Source organism: Mytilus trossulus, chromosome 10 (genome assembly GCF_036588685.1).
Source record: "Mytilus trossulus isolate FHL-02 chromosome 10, PNRI_Mtr1.1.1.hap1, whole genome shotgun sequence".
NCBI lineage: Eukaryota > Metazoa > Mollusca > Bivalvia > Mytilida > Mytilidae > Mytilus > Mytilus trossulus.
In genome coordinates, this window is record NC_086382.1 from 45,015,372 (window position 1) to 45,035,401 (window position 20,030).

General features: G+C 32.0%; 1 protein-coding gene across 2 annotated transcripts in view; it reads right to left on the reverse strand.

Annotated features, from left to right (window-relative positions):
* Positions 1-19,518, reverse strand: part of LOC134687438 (uncharacterized) — a 71,928-nt gene extending 52,410 nt beyond the window's left edge. Inside the window, exons 1-9 of one of the 2 annotated variants that reach the window (XM_063547738.1) lie at positions 19,496-19,518; positions 12,747-12,892; positions 11,966-12,068; positions 11,198-11,253; positions 7,551-7,652; positions 3,560-3,673; positions 2,213-2,295; positions 1,467-1,550; positions 604-718 (exon numbers count right to left, since the gene is read on the reverse strand). In XM_063547738.1, the coding sequence (XP_063403808.1) occupies positions 604-718; positions 1,467-1,550; positions 2,213-2,295; positions 3,560-3,673; positions 7,551-7,652; positions 11,198-11,253; positions 11,966-12,068; positions 12,747-12,892; positions 19,496-19,505 (813 nt within the window). In that variant the 5' untranslated portion in view covers positions 19,506-19,518. Of the gene's footprint in view, positions 1-603; positions 719-1,466; positions 1,551-2,212; positions 2,296-3,559; positions 3,674-7,550; positions 7,653-11,197; positions 11,254-11,965; positions 12,069-12,746; positions 12,893-19,495 lie in introns of those variants that run through there. The other variant, XM_063547737.1, reaches the window with a different exon arrangement.
* Positions 19,519-20,030: the final 512 nt, after the last annotated feature.

Here is a 20,030-nt window from a genome sequence, read left to right on the forward strand (position 1 = left end):
CTCAAAACAGGATAGATATGCTAAAAAAGGACTTGCACATTACCAGTTTCTAAGATTTGTACAAAATTTCAGGTTCATCTTACGAAATATTTTGAACACTTTTTAAACACTCAGGTCTATTTCAATTGATTCAATTAGTTTATGTGAAAGATTTTAAGTGATTAAGTCATTAAAAACGCTTCAACTCAAGCTTAAATATGAAAAATCTATCAAATATGCAAAAAATCGTCACTTTTCAGATGGTTTTCGTCAAAAATCCATGTTCAATCTCAACCTATCTATATTTTATGTATTATCATTAAATACAACTTACATTTCAATATTATGAATGAACACGAATGCAGCCACCGTCTAAAATTTAACTAAAATGCTTAAATTGTGAAGATTTCAGTAATTTAGCATGACTTTATGATGTTGGTACCTGATATATGTGCATTGTATTGTCAAAAAACAGCCCACATTTGTGAAGCAGAGGCATTCTACTTTCCAATAAATAGCTAAAAGATTTCATTTTCACAATTTTGTAAAACTGCTCTATTTTGGGGCCAAAAAGGGGTCTTACTGAACCTACTCCTTTTGTTAATAATTTACAAGAGTACAAACCTCCGCACTGGCCGTCAGAGGACAAGTATTTGACAGATACTGACATAGTTCTGCATGCTGACCTGGCTTGAAGTGTCTTCCTCTACCTTGGCTATATAACCACTCGGCTTTTAATCTATTTAAAATCAAGTTCATATTTATTGAAATGAAAAACAAAATCATATTTAGATTGATAATTAAGTCTTAGTTGCATGATATTTTTAAAAGTTAATAGCTGTGATTAACTATGAGTTCTCTAAAATGAGTAAAATCTGTACTGATACATTGAGTGTCTTTTTGTTGTGTTGACGTACATGGCCACATCACTCTGTGTTTTTGAAAGAAGTATTTCTAATTGTATCCATCTGAGTAAAGCCTTTTTTCATCTGTTTTTTATAGTTTGTTTTCATATTGTATACAACTCTCCCAGGTTAGTGGAGGATTTGGGAACCGTTTAACATGTTTGACCCTGCCACATTCTGTATGTTTAGGCCTGTCCAAAGTCAGGAGTCGGTAATTCAGTGTATATGATTTTTTTTGCTGTATTACAGATTTGTTTTCATTCTTTATTTTGTACATAAATAAGGCTTTTAGTTTACTTGTTTGAATTGTATAACATTTTTCATTTCGAGGCCTTTTACAGGGGACTATGCTGTAATGGCTTTGCTCATTGTTGAAGGCTGTACAGTGACATATTGTTGTTAATTTTTGTTTGATTTGGTCTCTTGAGAAGAGTTGTCTCATTGGCAACCATATACCAAAGACTCATAACTCCTACAAAAGTCAACATTGAAAATTGAACACGACTATAAAATGCACATTCAACTAACACAACTAATGCCAACTAAAGTGTTTAATTGAACCTAGTTGTGTAATTACTTTACCTTTCTTTTTCTGTGACTTTGTAGCCATCAAGAACTTGAAGCTTCATGCACCAGTTAACAATATATGGTCTGCTGTCAAATCCAGTAACAAGAATTAAGGGGAAATAACTGTCTACATTGGTAACTGAACTTTAATTATGGAGTGTTTTTTTTTAACATTGATAATTTATAGATCAACAAAAAAATAAAAGTTCATGTTTTTCACTGTATGATGGATCAATCATGCACCATAAATACAACAGATTAAATAAATCAACATGTTTGACATCTTCATATCTTCTTTATATAATATGTTGAGTAATTCATTTTCTTTTTCAGTTGATTGATTGTTAGTGTTTCAACATCACTTTAGGGCTATTTTGTGGCAGTCAGTTTTTATGAGTGGAGGATGCCTCATTCCCAGAAGAATTTATTTTTTTTCCCCATTGAAAATATTAAAAGTTCAGATAAATGTTATATTATGAAGGCAAATCATTAATAGAGAAAGACTTGGTTTCATTTGTCCACAAATTTGTTAGATTCAGATTGAATAAGACATCTTGTAGAGACATATGTCTATTTTTGAAGACCACATGTTGACCTTAATATGCCTAACTGTTTTTTTTTTAAGGGCGGATGAAATCCCATTGACACGTACTCTAGAATCAATACCTAGGAAAATATTGTTTTTACCAATTTTGAACTAATTGAGCTAAGGATTATAAATTTTTGTGATAAATACTTTTAATTGGTATTAAAAAGGATATGGTGTAGATGCTGTCATCAGAACACATGGGTTATTCATTAGAGATAATTGTTCCAAGTTAGGTAAACAAGACAGGTATGCTACCTAGAATTAAAAACATATAGATGTGATTAAAATAGTGTTCCAAGTTAGGTTAACAAAACAGTTGAGCCATGTGGAATAAAAACAAACATATTATTACACACAATTACAAATTAGGTTTAAGTTAACAGAATAGGAAAGGGACTTGAAACTATACACATATGGTGGAGAACACATTTATTTCATAGTGCAATTCTTTTAAAAATAAGAATTAAGACATGGTATGATTGCCACTCAGACAACTCTCTACCAGAGACAAAAAACATTATGTGATGGTACCCAAATTGCAACCTTTTTGACAGTTTTTTGACCTACCTTTATTTATGCTTCAGACAAAAGTTTTAATAATGTGTTTATTTTGAAGATGTACCATTATTTACTACATGGTTTTATCAATTTAATTTTGAATCCATATGGAATCATAGAAAAATTGGTCTGAACTGACCTCCAAACCATCAATGATTCTATAATGAGGAGTACCCAAATTGCATCCATGCTAAAATTTGCATCATCAAAAGTCAATTAACAGAGCTTTTGTTTAAATTCGTCAAATAGTTTGAGCAATTGGATATTTCAAAAAGATGGTGTTTTGATGACATTGCATGGCAACGTTTCCTTACGATTTGCTTTTTCAGAAAACACTTTATTTGTTGATAAATATTGTGAACGTTTTGTATATATCTAAATATTTTTATCTTTGTTGAAAGACATGCATAGTATCAAATCAGATAAATACAAATTGTTTAGTCTGTAGGAAATCTTGTAAGATTCTGCAGCTATTTTTGCTAAATAGGTGCAATTTGGGTACTCAGTGCAATTTGGGTACTGTGACCTTAGTTAATAACTACATAGTCACCATACAGCTTTCGATCTTTTGATAACTTATTATTTTTTCTTTCTCTTTTATGTAAGTTTGAATTTTAACTATTAATTAATTATTTTGAATTTAGCTTAATTTTACTTTTCTTTATTTTGTTTGAAATCCGTGATAAAAGAATTACGTTTTATGATTTGAAAGTGACTTATAGACCCAATGGGTCAGGTGTATTTTATTGTGTATATAATATTTTGTACTTTACTGAAATGTGATTACACATGTCACTATAATAAAAAATTTACTTACTTACTTACTTACTTACTTACTTACAGCTTTTGACATTTGCAAAACCCATATTGCATAACAAATGTATTCTGTAGATTTTTACCATAATTTACACACTACTTTTTATTTTTAGCCCGGAGCTGTTATTCCAATAATCTCACTAACCTCATTCATGTCTAATATCTCATTCTCTGCCAGTGAGAATATACAGAGACTGTGTGGTAAGCATGGTGGTATAGTTCTCAGGGATGTTATAATATTACCATGTAACAGGAAAGTCTATAACAAAGATCATTACAATAAAGTAACAGTAGGTAACAATTAAATTAAACTTTCGAATGTTTCAACAGAGACATATCAAGTTCTGGATGGAGACAACAAGTGAATCTGTGCAGACAGACGGACAAAGTGTAAACCCAAAGTCTCCTTTTCACTTTGTCGGTAGAGGATTAATAAAACAAGTGAATCTGTGCAGTCAGACAGACAAAGTGTAAACCCAAAGTCTCCATTCCATTTCGTCGGTAGAGGATTAATAAAACAAGTGAATCTGTGCAGACAACAGACAAAGTGTTAACCCAAAGTCTCCCTTCAACTTCGTCGGAAGAGGATAAATAAAACAAGTGAATCTGTGGAGACAGACAGACAAAGTGTAAACCCAAAGTCTCCTTTCCACTTCGTCGGTAGAGGATTAATAAAACAAATGAGTCTGTGCAGACAGACAGACAAAGTGTAAACCCAAAGTCTCCCTTCAACTTTGTCGGTAGAGGACTAATAAAACAAGTGAATCTGTGGAGACAGACCGACAAAGTGTAAACCCAAAGTCTCCCTTCAACTTCATAGCTAGAGAACTAATAAAACAAGTGAATCTGTGAGCTACTGTTCAATAATGAAACCAATGCCCACTTATAATATAAGGTAACTAGAGGCTCTAAAGAGCCTGTGTCGCTCACCTTGGTCTTTGTGAATATTAAACAAAGGACGCAGATGGATTCATGACAAAATTGTGTTTTGGTGATGGTGATGTGTTTATACATCTTACTTTACTGAACATTCTTGCTGCTTACAATTATCTCTATCTATAATGAACTTGGCCCAGTAGTTTCAGTGGAAAATGTTAGTAAAAATTTACAAATTTTAATGAAAATTGTTAAAAATTGACTATAAAGGACAATAACTCCTTAGGGGGTCAATTGACCAATTGGGTCGTGTTGACTTATTTTAAGGTCTTACTTTGCTGAACATTATTGCTGTTTACAATTTATCTCTATCTATAATAATATTCAAAATGATAACCAAAAACAGCAAAATTTCCTTAAAACTAACAATTCAGGGGCAGCAACCCAACAACGGGTTGTCCGATCCATCTGAACATTTCAGGGCAGATAGATCTTGACCTGATAAACAATTTTTACCCTTTGTCAGATTTGCTCTCAATGCTTTGGTTTTTGAGTTATAAGCCAAAAACTGCATTTCACCCCTATGTTCTATTTTTAGCCGTGACAGCCATCTTGGTTGGATGGCCGAGTCATCGGACACATTTTTCAAACAAGATACCCCAAAGATGATTGTGGCCAAGTTTGGTTTAATTTGGCCTAGTAGTTTCAGAGAAGAAGATTTTTGTAAAGGATTACTAAGATTTACGAAAAAATGGTTAAAAATTGACTATAAAGGGCAATAACTCCTAAAGGGGTTAACTGACCATTTCTATTATGTTGACTTATTTGTAAATCTTTCTTTGCTGAACATTATTGCTGTATACAGTTTATCTCTATTTATAAAAATATTCAAGATAATAACCAAAAACAGCAAAATTTCCTTAAAATTACCAATTCAGGGGCAGCAACCCAGCAACCGGTTGTCTGTTTCATCTGAAAATTTCAGAGCAGATAGATCTTTACCTGATTAACAATTTTACCCATGTCAGATTTGCTCTAATTGCTTAGGTATCTGAGTTATAAGCCAAAATCTAGATTTTACCCCTATGTTCTATTTTTAGCCATGGCAGCCATCTTGGTTGGTTGGCCGGGTTACGCCACACATTTTTTAAACAAGATACCTCAATGATGATTGTGGCCAAGTTTGGTTTGATTTAATTTTTGTAAAAGCTAACGCCGGACGACGACGGACGCCAAGTGATGAGAAAAGCTCACTTGGCCCTTTGGGCCAGGTGAGCTTAAATGGGAGTTGTTGTGTGAGGAATCTGAAAATGCATCACAAGGTATAGCTGACCTATATAAACTCTGAAACTATATTACTGAAATCCTTGTAATATAGTTCCTGAGAGAGATGTGACAAAAAATATTCATGGGACGGACGGATGGACAGAGGTTTTACAGTATACCCCCAAACTTTTGAAGTTTTATTGCATTGAATAGAATGACACTTAGATGCAGCATAGATTATAGTCGCCGTCAGCTGAAATTAGTAGCGGTTATCAATTAAAATAATCTAAACTATCAACCACGTTCACTCGAGATATAGTTTTTCACATTCCATTCATAAATCGCAAAAAGAAAAACCACTACTGACCTACCTTTTAAGTGATTGCACTGTGATAATCCTGACCTTCACATTTTCCAAGACTATTTTCAATGGTGGAATCCGCCATTGTTTTTTCCGGAAGTGTTCCCCTGGAGTTCAATTTCATAACATTTGCATAAAGCGCGGGAAACCGTATCACATCAATGAAAAGAACATTTCAGGAAACTGCGTAAATGACGAATTTCACATGTAAACAAATGATCCTCATAGAAACGAAGATGGCGGATTTACAATGGAAAACATTCTGGAAAATGTGAAGGTCAGGATTATTACAGTGCGATCACTTAAAAGGTAAGTCAGTAGTGGTTTTTCTTTTTGCGATTTATGAATGGAATGAGAAAAACTATATCTCGAGGGAACGCGGTTGATAGTTTAGATTATTTTTACCAATAACCGCTACGAATTTTAGCTGACGGCGACTATAGTTGCTAAATCATGAAATCTTTTGATCTATTGGTGAGGTCTGTGATCGGACAACGCTAACTATCAAAATAGAGAAATTAATAGTAGAAATCAATACATTAAAACAAGAATGTGTCCCTAGTACACGGATGCCCCACTCGCACTATCATTTTCTATGTTCACTGGACCGTGAAATTGGGGTCAGAACTCTAAATTGGCATTAAAATTAGAAAGATCATATCATAAGGAACATGTATACTAAGTTTCAGGTAGATTGGACTTCAACTTCATCAAAAACTACCTCAACCAAAAACTTGAACCTGAAGCAGGACAGACGAAAGAACGAACAGAAGAACAGAAGTACAAACGGATGGACAAACAGATACACACACTAGAAAACATAATGCCCCTCTACTATCGTAGGTGGGGCAAACAATCATGATTTTACAGAATTTTTGGAACTGCTTTGGTGTTTGATTTTCACTGATGTTGAACATGTAAATTACCAGAATTGTTAGAGTTCAAGAAAATCATATATTTTAGAAATAAGGCTTCAATCAATGGATAGGATTCTACATATCATAATTCAAATTTAAAATAATTCCTTTGACTGCCATGTTGGATGTGCAAGGCTTAAAGCAATTAAAACTGTTCAGGAAACAACTTTATCTATAGACATACAGTCAAAGCTATATGCATGCTGAACTCAAATATGGTGACAAATGGGAAATAATTCTGGCTCAAATTGTGTGATTGTTATAACGCAATTAGGAGACAGTATATTAAGCCATATTATTATAAGCGTCCATTGTCATTTAAGCTTACACAGTTGTTGAGCACAGAAAATGTAAAAGACATATGTAACCTTTGTAAATTTCTTTTCCATGCATTTAAACGTACAGATATGTTATAAGTTACCAATACTTAATATAGATTATCATTCTTCTTGGATGTATTCATTTATCAGTTATGTATGTTTTATATATTTATTTATGATATATTGTATTTGCATATATATTATATTTGTACTGATGAGCATCATTTGCTCAATGTAATAAAGAATTGAAATTGTGTCTGACAATTGAAAAGTATCTATAAAAGTATAAAGTATTGAAATAAATTCTAGGGATCAATAAAATAACATGACTTTGTTATATCAGCTTTGGTTTGCTATATCAAAAGATCAAACGCTTTATTTTGCTCTGTTACATACCCTGAGGTTCTGTAGGTTGGATATATCTGTTAATGTAGAAACACTGTTGTCAGATAGATCTAGGTGACGCAAATTTATACTACCACTAAGGTTTTCTATAGCCTACAATATTTCAAACACAAATTACTTAATGTTTGTCAGATATTGTCTGAGATAACCTAGAAAGCATTTACTTTGACCCTTTGACAAAAATATAAAAGTTTCAAAAAATTGGAACCAACCATTTTATCAGAAAAATTACACTGGTTACATAGCAGTTTGACAAACACTAGTTTTGATCATTGAGAAGCTTAAAGGGAAAATTCACGATTTTTTACTTATGGTTTAAATATGTTCATTATGACATAATATATATATTCACAAAGTTTTATCGCTATATGTGCAGTAATAAAGGAGAAATTCAATATCTAATGAAAAAATATTAACTACTTCCTGTAGGTCGTGACGTTTTCTCCTGGTTTTTGCATGCCGGGATTTAAAAAACAATCATTAAAAGTCTTGGTTTTTAATCATATTTTAACGTAATCGTAAGCGCGCCGATGACTTATGCTTTATCTAATAACCATCCGATAATAAGAAGATAAAACGCACATACGTTCAATTGTACATATTCATGAGATAAATTTTCTATGTTAAACGTATATATTCGAATTATTTTTGTAGACAACACAAAAAGTTATAAATTGATTTTTAATTAATGTATTTTCGGACTGATAAGGTGAACACAGTAAAGTACAATAATCTGTAAAGACAATATGTTGGTTTACTCTTATTGACCTTTTACTATCTCTGCTATGACTTGGTTGATACGATGTGTGTATTCACGGTTCTGTAGCAATACTCGTAGATGGCTTGTTTAAAGGTAAATTGTTATTTGCACTTCGGTATTTAACCACGCCTCTCGGGCACACCTTGCCAGGTGTGACTGTCTATTCGGATCAGTGAATTATAAGACAAGGGGAGCATCCAATACACATATTTAAAATATATATTCAAGTTGGTGACAAATAAAAATTGATCGCCGTGGAACTATTTAATTATGTTTGGTGCTATTATCTATTTGAATTCAAATAAGTTGATTTACTAAGAAATACAAAATTTTTGGTTAAAGACGGGAAACTTAATTCATATGTCCGATTGAAATGATTTACACCTTTTGTCCTTGATTGATGTTTAATAAAAAGGAGAACTTAGAAATTATAAATAGCTTTACCAAAGTATTTTTATTTGTCTTTATTAGGCAAATAAATGAATGAGAACACTTAGATTTAGACTTTTTAAAAGCCACGTACAAATTAATAACTGGAACTCACTGAAGATATAACTCTACCGAAGCGGAATATAATATGAACGAATAAAGAAAAAATACTTTTGTACTTGAGAAGTCTTAAAACATTGACAGCAAATTTAAGGTCTTCTTGGAATGGAATCGAAAAATTACGAATAGATATTCTTTATCAAGTGTGAAAAACGTCAACCAAATTTAATCATAATCGGGGACGTCCTTATTAAAGTAGTCTTCGTCTCACAACGTATAATACTTAATAACTATTTGACCAAAGATGTTTAAAAACAAAAGACAACGAATTTAATGTCATCTTTCCCTATTTTTGAATGTAATTATAAGTCTGTTCAACTGGCAAGAATACCCCTAAAGCGGACAAATATCTGACAAGCAGTTTATTCTTTAAATTTGCTGTCATTGAATATCAAGAAAGAAAATAAATCCCGAAAATGATTTGAAACTTTAATACTCAATAGCTTTCCTAGAAAATATTCACATCCCTCGGGGATTATTAGTGTACGTCCAGTTGCATATGTCGGAACAGTTGTGGTGATGACGAATTTCTTTCTTTATTCGAGAACAATCTAATTGATATACAAATCTGTGATTTTACTATGTTCATAACTTCGACGAACCAAAGCAAGTTATAGATCGACCTGTATTAAAATCAAATTGGTCCTCTTCTTCTTCTTCTTTTGGTATACAATAGTCTATCGAATTGGATGATTACATACTGTTGGTATACGTTGACTAGTCTATTTACAAAACTTTTACCCCAATTTGCACAAAATGTATGTTTCTTTCTTATGTTCAATGTATATATGTGTATATTGTAAATTGCGCTGTAGTTCCGTAACTTTCTATCCGGGCGTATAAACGAATCGTCGACATTTTTTAATCAACATTTCTGGAATGATCCAACTATGTCCTTTACTATTGACAACGAGTAAATATTACATTGTCCCAGAGACGTATAATACAATTATATGTCTCTGATTTTCCCCAAATTAACCCTTGAAAAAAATACGTATATTTGTATCTCTTCAATTTTTTTTTTTTTTTTTTGGTATCATTTTTTTTTTTTTATAAATAATATTCTTTACACCAGAAATTTTATTTATAAACAAGCGTATGAGTTAAGTAATGACTAGTATATTGTATCACTTTCGGACACGCAAGACAGAGATGTATATTATACATGCACCTGATAGTTCAAAATGGAAAGTTATAAGTTATCGGCCGTGTACACTGATCAATACCTACAGAAGTGAAACGATGCATGAACTTGCAGGCCCGACAGGAAATCGCTTGAATACCTGGTCGTGTCACCTTACACCCCTCACAATACCTTTGGGAGTAATACCTTAAGCCATGCGGGTGATCAGTGGAGCGAAGATCCTAATTTATTTGAATAAAGTATATTACGTTAAAGAATTATGAACGAATTAGATTTTCGAAAACAATTTTCACGGAACTCTTATTTATGATTTGAACTTTGACTTTTTAACTAATTCCAATATTAACAGTTTAAAAATAACAGACTATATGGTTATTAAAAATATAAGAACATTTTCCGAATCAAGTTAGTTAGTCAGATAAAACAACCGTACGATTGACAAGATATCGACACGTAATTACGACAACATCGGTTACTGTAGTTTTGTTTCTTTATGGTTTATAGACATATCGTGACTATTATTTGGACAAGATAACAAAATGGCGGAACGCAAAGAACTGATACTCAAAATTTAAAATCGATGGTGATCTCTTATCTAGCGGAATAAAACTTTAATATTTATAAATTTGAGCATTTTTATACAGAATGGACATAATATGAATTTTTGATTTTTTTGCGAAGTTTCCCTTTAATATTTTCTTAAAAACACAATGTGTTTAAAACTTTTAGCTGATTTTACAGAGTTATCTCCCTGTAATAAAGAAAGACTTGTATCTTTAATAGATATGCAATAAATTAAAACTTAAAAAAAAACCCAACTGAATCTTATACTTATGACATTTTAAGAAAACATAAATGATGTGCTCTTTTGTCTAATGATGCTTGTACGATATAGACATTGAAAATTTAGTTATGTATGAAATTTATGGTTTTACACAAATGTTATACAGATAAGTTTATACCGCCATATTTCCATGCTCTTCATGAATTATAAAAACTGTGATTGGTATAGAGCTTGGAATATTGTAGAGACAATGTTGAAAACTATGTATTACTTTTGGTTATTTTTGTCATTGAGTTGATACCTTTTTGATATATATCCAACATCTCTATTTATTCTTATAAAGCAAAGCAGTTTTTCAATACCCTAAAGCAAAAGACACAATTTTCAGTCTGTTATGATACCTTTATACTGTTCCCAGACAGATTCAACCAGGCTAAGGAGGTCAAGTCTTTCAGTCCTAAAATATATAAAAAAAAATATTAAACAACATGACTAAATAAATTACTTAATATATATGCATATATGTCAAATGAATAGCATATAGTAAAACCTTTATTTTTGTCACTAATAAGGACACTTGATTTCAAAAGATATTTATTTGATCAATGCGCAGCTTCTTTCTGACAATTGAAATATTTGACTGATTACATCTTATCATAGTCCCAATGGAACACTTCTGTCGATCTCGCTTGAAATTTGCTTATAAGGTGTCTTAATGGGGTTTTATCCTTGGAATTTTATTGAATCATAAGTCTTCCTTTTAATATGAAACAACATGCTAAAACCAAAAATGTATTCATGATCTTGTGTTTTGTTGATGCCCCACTAAAAGAAAATGTTTTTTTATGTAAAGTCCTCAAACAAATCTGAATGGAATGTACACGAGATTCATTTATATTCTTACTTTACAAATTAGCAAAATAGCAGCCCTGTCAACGCATGGCCTATAATGGTTTACTTTTACAAATTATGTTTTGGATGGAGAGTTGTCTTATTGGCACTCATACCACATCTTTTTATATCTAATTAAACCTTTCATTTTTTAATCAGGCTACCAAGTTGGAAATGCTATTTGTTGGAGTCTAGCCAAGGTTTTTTTTAGTGTATTTTCGTCTCCTGGTAAAACCTTTATGTTATATTGAAGTGATGACTTTGATATTTATACAGACCTTCTATAGATACAATGCTGTTGTTAGGTAAATTAAGAACTGTAAGATTTGTTAAATTAGAAACTCCATTCATCCGAACAAGTCTGTTTCCTGCTACTGAAAGCTGAAATTAGCAATAATATATTTTTATAACACAATTTAAGAAAAAGTGATTCTCTTGTCCTTTTTGTTTTTCATTAGACAATATAACTGACCAGTTTTATTCAATTATATGTGAAAAGTGTCCCAAGGAATATGCTGTTTGCCCCAAAAAAAAAATGTAATGAGATAAAAAAACCAACAAGATTGCCCAGCTTGCTTTAATTTTTAGAAGCCACATTCAAATATACAGTTTTGTTGATTTTTGCAGATATTGAACAAAAAGCAAATAGATTATATAGGAATAAATAAAATTAACGGTACCAATTTTCTTGCACCAGATGCGCATTTCGACAATACATGTCTTTTCAGTGATGCTCGTGGCCAAAATATTTGAAATCCAAAGCTTAAATAAAAGATGAAGAGCTTTAATCCAAAAGGTCCAAAAAGTATAGCCAAATCAGTGAAAGGAATCAGAGCTTTGCATGAGGGAGATACATTCCTTAATTTATAATAATTTCTAATATTTTGTAACAGCAAATTTTAATTTAAAGATATATACAGAGAATCTGTATACTATCAAAAATAGTAAATAATAATAAATAAGCTTTATTTAGAGTCGGCAAGGTATACAAACATAAGCTCTCTTGTTTGACACTAGAATTCTTTATTCATAATTTCATAAGTTACTGAATATTGTTACCTGTTTCAAATTGAGACATTTTTGTAGATTCTCTATTTTAGAGATATTATTCTTATCCAGTATTATAGTTGTAGGATCCAGGTTCAGAGGAAGTTGAATTCTACTCAAATTCTGACCAGACAGATTCAATACATCGGTTTCAACTTCTGAAAGTATATAAAGAGATGATTTTAAACATTTACAGTAACAGTTTGCTGAGTTCTCAAAATCTTTTTCCCTTGTACATGTTGATCCTTGAAAAAAATCTTCTAGTTGTCACTATTATTTATTTTGCAAAATGCCCAAATTGTCCGAGTCTAATGGTTTTGTTTGTTTTTTTTTTAACTCTTTTACCATTTTTTTTTTTACATGTACTTTTACTGACCAATTATTTACTAATCCAAGCCCATAAAAATCTAAACATTTACCGTCTTTCAGTCATCTATCAAATCATTTATTGTAGATACAGGTCAACATGTACATGTACTGCAATAACTCAATTTGAACAATACAACTTAAATGAAAACTGATTCACCACACAAAGAAGTTTGCTCCAAAGACAACCTGGGCTTGAAGTTTTGAAAGATATTCCATAAACTTGTTTATCACACTTAAAAAGGCAAGAGACATTTTCACATTTAGTGTGATAATTAATCCTTTTCTCAATTAACCTTGGTAACATTTACTTCTTTCTACATTTCCATACTTTTTTACTTACTTTTACGCTTCATGATGAAAAAAAAAGTCAATAAATATCCACTAATAAAATATATAAAATGTAATCCAACATGAGATAAGCTCCTGAATCAATAGCTGATTCATGTCAATCTTTATTCTCAACGATCACAAATTTGTATGTCAACTTAAACTCATTCAATAAACTACAAATTTGTTTAACATAGTGTGGTTTACATAGCCATTTTGTCAAATAAGATACCGAAATTAGTCAGAAAAACAAATATTACAGTAAAGTTAAAAATTCCCATACAAAATATATAATCAATCATTTTTAAACTACCTTGGACATTGTTGGAAGTAATTACACTAAAAAAGAATTTTAAATTGTAATTTTCTTTAAAGTACCAGTCAATAGTTTTGTTACAGTAAACTTTAAATCAAAAATAATATTTGTTTAAATTTTGGTAATGAATCTTTTGTATAAAGCAATTCTCCAGAGTTCAGTTCACAAAGAGAACAAAGAAATAGCCAAACAAATGAAATCTATCAACTACATGTATATGTAGTACATTGGGCTCTTTATAACCTTTGTCCTAAAGAAGTCCACTTGTCCTTGACTTTGTTTTTTATTAAAGTATTTTATCAGTGGTAGTTTTAAACATATATTTATTTATAGTGGATTGGGAAACAAGTTTTGCAACTTATATTTATCCCTTTCCACTTTGCGTGTGCGAGTGCTGCCTTGTAACGGCATTAGCCTGCTCTTTTTAGAAATTTACAAGGGTGTCTTTAACGTGCAAGAGATATGGCTCTCTCTTAACACAGGTCAGCCATTTATCCTCCCCTTCAGACGGACTATCATCGTTTCTTCGAGACTATACTCACAAATGGTCTCAAGGGAGAGTCCAAAATTTATCAAAGACAGGAATCGAACCAATAACCTTTGTGTTAGTAGTCCGATGCATTTACCACTACACCACGGCAATCAGTTGTAACATTACTATAAAAATAATATATTACTTGAAAGAATATTAGGAAAATGTAGGGGTATTATAATGAAACAGCCATTCAAAACATTAATTATCTACAATGTCAATTACAAATACAGCTCGAGTTCTCAAGTAGGCCTAGGGCTACCCTTAATTGCTCAGATGAGTAACTTCAGTGTAAAAGAAATGTAACAGCAGTAATATGTGCTTTATTTAAGTAACAACAGTAATATGTGCTTTATTTAAAAAAAACACAAGTGTCAGAAGTAGAATTCAGCATTTGTGCGACATTTATTTGGTGGCCACATTTCCATCTTCATGATCTTATTGGATCTACATGAATTTCCTTTGCACATCTTTCATACTGAATACATTTGCACCATTCAGGATAAGATAGGTTTAATTTGACATTCCATAGAATTTTAATCCGTGTGAATATAAACATGTATTTCGTGCCAACTGATTAAGGGTTTTTATGTTTGTAGAGGGTCTCTCGTTCATTAATCTTGTGAACTTTTCAAACATTTTACCTCAAACATTCAGTTTACTTTTCAATAATATGCCAATCAGATTGAACAATTGCCTCGTGAAGCCTTGTTTTTCATCCAATCAGAATCAATGATTGGCAATTTTAGTTTTGTTTTTAATCCAACCAGAACCAAATCAAGAAATATCATTAAGTCATTAAATACATCACTCCAGCCAAAGATTATTATTTTCACATCATAAGGAGACCTGCTATGATTGCCAATGTGACAACTAAAAAATGTATCTTCCTTTATTTTATTTTTATAACTATCTACCAGACATCAAAAGAAGAGGATCACTATGGCAGACAGCAACAAATAAAACCTCTAGATTTCAAGCACCTGACATGAGACTAGTTGATACAAAAAAATAAAAAAACAAGTGTGTGTCCCTGGGACACAATGCCCCATCCGCACTGTCATCTTCTATGTTCAGTGGACCTTGAAAATGGGGGGAAATCTCGAAATTTGGCATTATAATTAGAACGATCATATCACAGGGAACATGTGTATTAAGTTTTAAGTTGATTGAACTTCAACTTCATCAAAAACTACCTTGGCCAACAACTTTAACCTGAAGAGGAACAAACGGACGGATGGATGGACGGACGCACAGACCAGAAAACATAATGCCCATAAATGGGGCAGAAAAATTTAACTTTCCATTAAGATTTCAATTGCCAACATGCTACTGAACCAACAATAAAATAGACCCATTTGTCAAAGGTACAAATGGATTCTTATTATCATTCTTGTAAAGTTTTAAAAATTTCCAAGGAAGAAAATGTTTTTAAATTGGGTATTTATTAAGAATCAAATTTGACCATGTAGGCATGTTTCACATTCTTCTTGTTGCAGTATGGACTCATCTAATCTTTACTACATTGTACAATTCTACTAAATTACATTGAGGATCTTTGACTCAGAATAATTACTAAAGATACCAGAATATTTGTTTAACAAGCAGCTTAGCTCTTGCTCTGGATCTGAATCTTTGTACAGATTCTCTGGAGAAACTATAGCTCTTCTTCATGTTAAGTGGAAGAATCAGGTTCCAAAAGATGGGATGTAAGACACAGACAGGAAAATTCATTTATGTTTCCATCAAATTTGTATATTTCTGATAACTGAAAGGTAATTGTAAAATTAACATCAATAACCTTTGGCAGCTCATCTGGACAGAATAGACCTCATATCATACCGCAGTGATCAGTCCTGATAGTCTTTAATGTTTTCAGATTCACCTACATTATGTACATGCATATATGAGTCCAGCTTAACTAATATCAACGACGTTTTTAACCAGTTAGTGCACTTCATTTTGAATGTATATCACAAACTACTTTTTGTTCATTCTCATTTTGACTTTCATGATCAACATAAATGGGCCTACTGTAATAAAATGGAATTTAAAAACAAAAAGGAGCTTCTCAATTGTTTTTATTAGTTCCTGGAAAAAAAAAACATGTGTTTTATACATGTAAATAGATATCCAAAATGTCTTTTATTTTTTACACAATGATAAGGCCAAAAATAAATAATTGTTTGTTTCCCCAAACCCGACCCTATCAAGTCAGGTGAGGGTAGGTAGGTAGGTAAATTATTTTATTTTTTTGGTAATTTTTTTTTTGTACTTGTAAATAGGAAATTACAAACCATCATGTATAGGGCTGTATTTTAAATTCTAGGGTGTATTAAGCTATCAGTTTCCTCATGTCAGATTTATCAAATAAAACTCGATGTATAATTTGAAATATTTTATTTAATTGGGTTTCTTTTGGGTGGTAATTTTCCAATAATGACACAGTCTTTGTTGCCCCCACAGCTGCACAGAAGGCACATATATGGGGCTGTGCCACAGTAGAGTCATAATACGTGAATTCAACATGTGTTCGTCACAGTCTATCTGTAGGTGCACATTCAACACGCCTTCAACAGCATCACCTGAAATAAAGAACAGAGATCTTTAATAAATAAAAACAATAATATCCTAGAGTACTTTGTATATACATATATTGGGAATTTTCAATGAAGAAAATGTCTAAAATACTGAGCCTTCTGTTTATTATATTAAGCAGTATAATCTGTCAGAAATCTGTCCAAGTTCAACGTCAGAGTGTACTAGTAGAATGAAGTTTATACCGTTCATTGAAGTATGCAATTTTCCACTGAAAAAGGATTTGAACATTGAACCCATATCAAACACTGAATAACTCAATGGAACATGCATATAAAATATAATCAACTGAGAGTGTATGTTAGATGTGGAAATTTCATTCAATGTTGGGTAACAAAATCATGCTATGCAAGACCATGTTATTATATATTAAAAATGATAAGAAAATCTTTTGGGAATACTGAAAAAGCATTCCTTCAGGTGTGATAACAGATCAACAACTTGGTTAGCAGTCTGTCAAATGCTCTGGATTCTCGAACAGCTACCATTGTGGCAGCCTTCTATTTAGAGAAGTATGCATGGGCTGTCTGCTTTAACAAGACTAGTGTGGAGTGATCTGCTTTTATTAGGGACCAAATGATTAATTTAAATCAATTGCTTTCAGGCCTCGGGTTAAATTAGTAAGGGCATAAGGAAATCATTAGGGAATTTAGGTAAAGGGTTTGAAAATTTGCAAGAAAAAGAATGCAAACAAAGGTGGGGAGACTCTCCTTATCCTAAAAAAGTCTACCTTTGCTTGCAAGAAATAGATGTTGGGACGGTCACTTTAATATTATGCATACCTGTTAACTTGTTAAAAGCTTCTTCTTTTCCCTTAGAAAGTTTGTTGACAGCTTGACTGGCTCCCATCATTTTATCAAAGGTGTTGACAACATTTGAGGAGGAGGCTTCTTTTTCTTTAGAAGTCCCATCAATATTAATGTTAATTCAAAATTTCAAAAACTTAAATATGTATAGGAAGATGTGGTATGAGTGCCAATGAGGCAACTCTCTATCCAAATAACAATTTATAAAGGTAAACAATTATAGGTCAAGGTACGGCCTTCAACACGGAGCCTTGGCTCACACCTAGCAAGCTATATATATAAAGGCTTGTATAAAAAGTCCAAACACAAAAATACTGAACTCCGAGGATAAATTCAAAAAGGAAAATCCAAAAACAAAAGTCCAAACACATCAAACGAATGTTGAATTGTTGAATAAAGGGCCCCAAAATTACAAGTGTAAAACCATTCAAAGGGGAAAACCAACGGTCTAATCTATATAAAAAATGAGAAACGAGAAACATGTAAAAACTACATTAACAAAAAGTCTTTATTAAAGTCTTACTAGTGCCAGTGTCATGTCATCATCGTAGTGTGGACTATTAAATATTTCTGTAGAACCACTTTTTTAGATACACGGATCGTCGGATGTGTTTTTTTGTCACGAGCATCCTCCTCCTCTTCAGTCAATTTTAAATCGGCTATCACGTCCTCACATATGTCTTCGAACATTTCCAAAATCGAAAATTTGCGCAATACATTTGTAACCAAGTCTTTCTTAAAGTTTCCAGCCGAATAAACGGCAACAAAAACTGACAGAACGGCGTCCATGTAAATGTATGAACAGTCTAGAGAATATTGTTCTGAATATCGTAAAGACCCGAGACCACGTGGAAGAAGAAAGCCAAATCGCGTCATCAAGGCGTTTTCAACAATGCCGATTTCAAAGGCGATTTGAAGAACAGCGTCTCCTTCTCATGTCTTATGTTTTGATTTTTCCATTTCATAGGAGCACCGCACCACCACATGAATTTGGATAAAAAAAAATTCTTCACAAAATCGGCAATAAAATTATTCCGGTCGCGGCGATTTTTCCGGGTCGGTCGGGATTGGGGAAACAAACAATATTTTATTTTAGGCCTAACCATAACTAACACTTATAACTTCACTAATTTTGCAATTAACACAATATTTTTTTATTATCCAAGTTCATCTGTATTATGTGTCATAAAAGTAATTAGATTTAGATCTAGACTGTATTAAACATGTGTAAATATTAATTATGTCCCTACAGACAATAAGGCAACTTGATCATTAAATTTAATTAGGTACTATTTGTTCAGATCTTTCAGTTGATTGAAAATATATTAGAAAATAGTTAATTTTGATACAAAGTCAGAAAGGACAACTTTATTTTTTGCCTTCAGCGAAACACAATCTATTTTTTTGGTGACATGTCGAAAAATCTTTCTTTCAATTTTAGCATTACATATAGTGACAGCTGAGGGTGAAACATACACCCCCCCCCCCCCCCCCCCCCGAAAATCAAATGGTTGCTGCCTTATAGCTTTTATAACTTGTTTTCAGCTGTTGTAGCTTAACAAGGTTTTGTTATCTCGAAATAACTTTCTTGCTGATAACACATTTCCATATTTTTTTCTTGAGAATTTTGTTGTTGTTTACATTGGAAACACACATGTTTTATCGTTTTTCAAGTCTTTGTGTGGATTTTGAATATACATGAATCTGTTTGTTGCTCTAAAAAACATTTCTTATGAATCAGGAGATTCAAAGAGATAAGAAAGATGGTGTCATTATAAAAATAAATAATCTAAAGCATTTACAAAGATATTACCTTCCTCCATCTTTAAATTCCCGCTTGACAAAGCCATTTGTTAACCACTTTCTGATTGGTTGTGTTTTTTTCTTGTAAAAATTCCAAGTAGTCAGTTTTTCCTTTTAATTTAATGTTAGGACTTAAAGTCTTTTGTATACATTATTGACTTAAGCTGCTGTTAATTTGATATACTTTTCCCTAAATATTAAGAAATTTACAAATGCTCCATTTCTATTTCTGTAATTTATTCTTACATACTTTTGATTTTTTAACCCTGTCTGCGCTCATTGCCTATGTAAATTTTAAAATTGTTTATAATCCTGGTACTTTTGATAACTATTGTATGCACATTGAACGACAAATTTATGTGACGTATATAATTTTTCTGACGTCAGACACTCAAATCTTTCCATGTGTTCGTAGATAGTAGATGTTGTTGTGTCCTGTTTTACGATGATGACTGATACCCATATTTTGACTATTTTATTAATTGTGACTGTTTATTTAACGCATCAATTCATGTAAATGTAACGGAATTTGATGAGACTGTTAT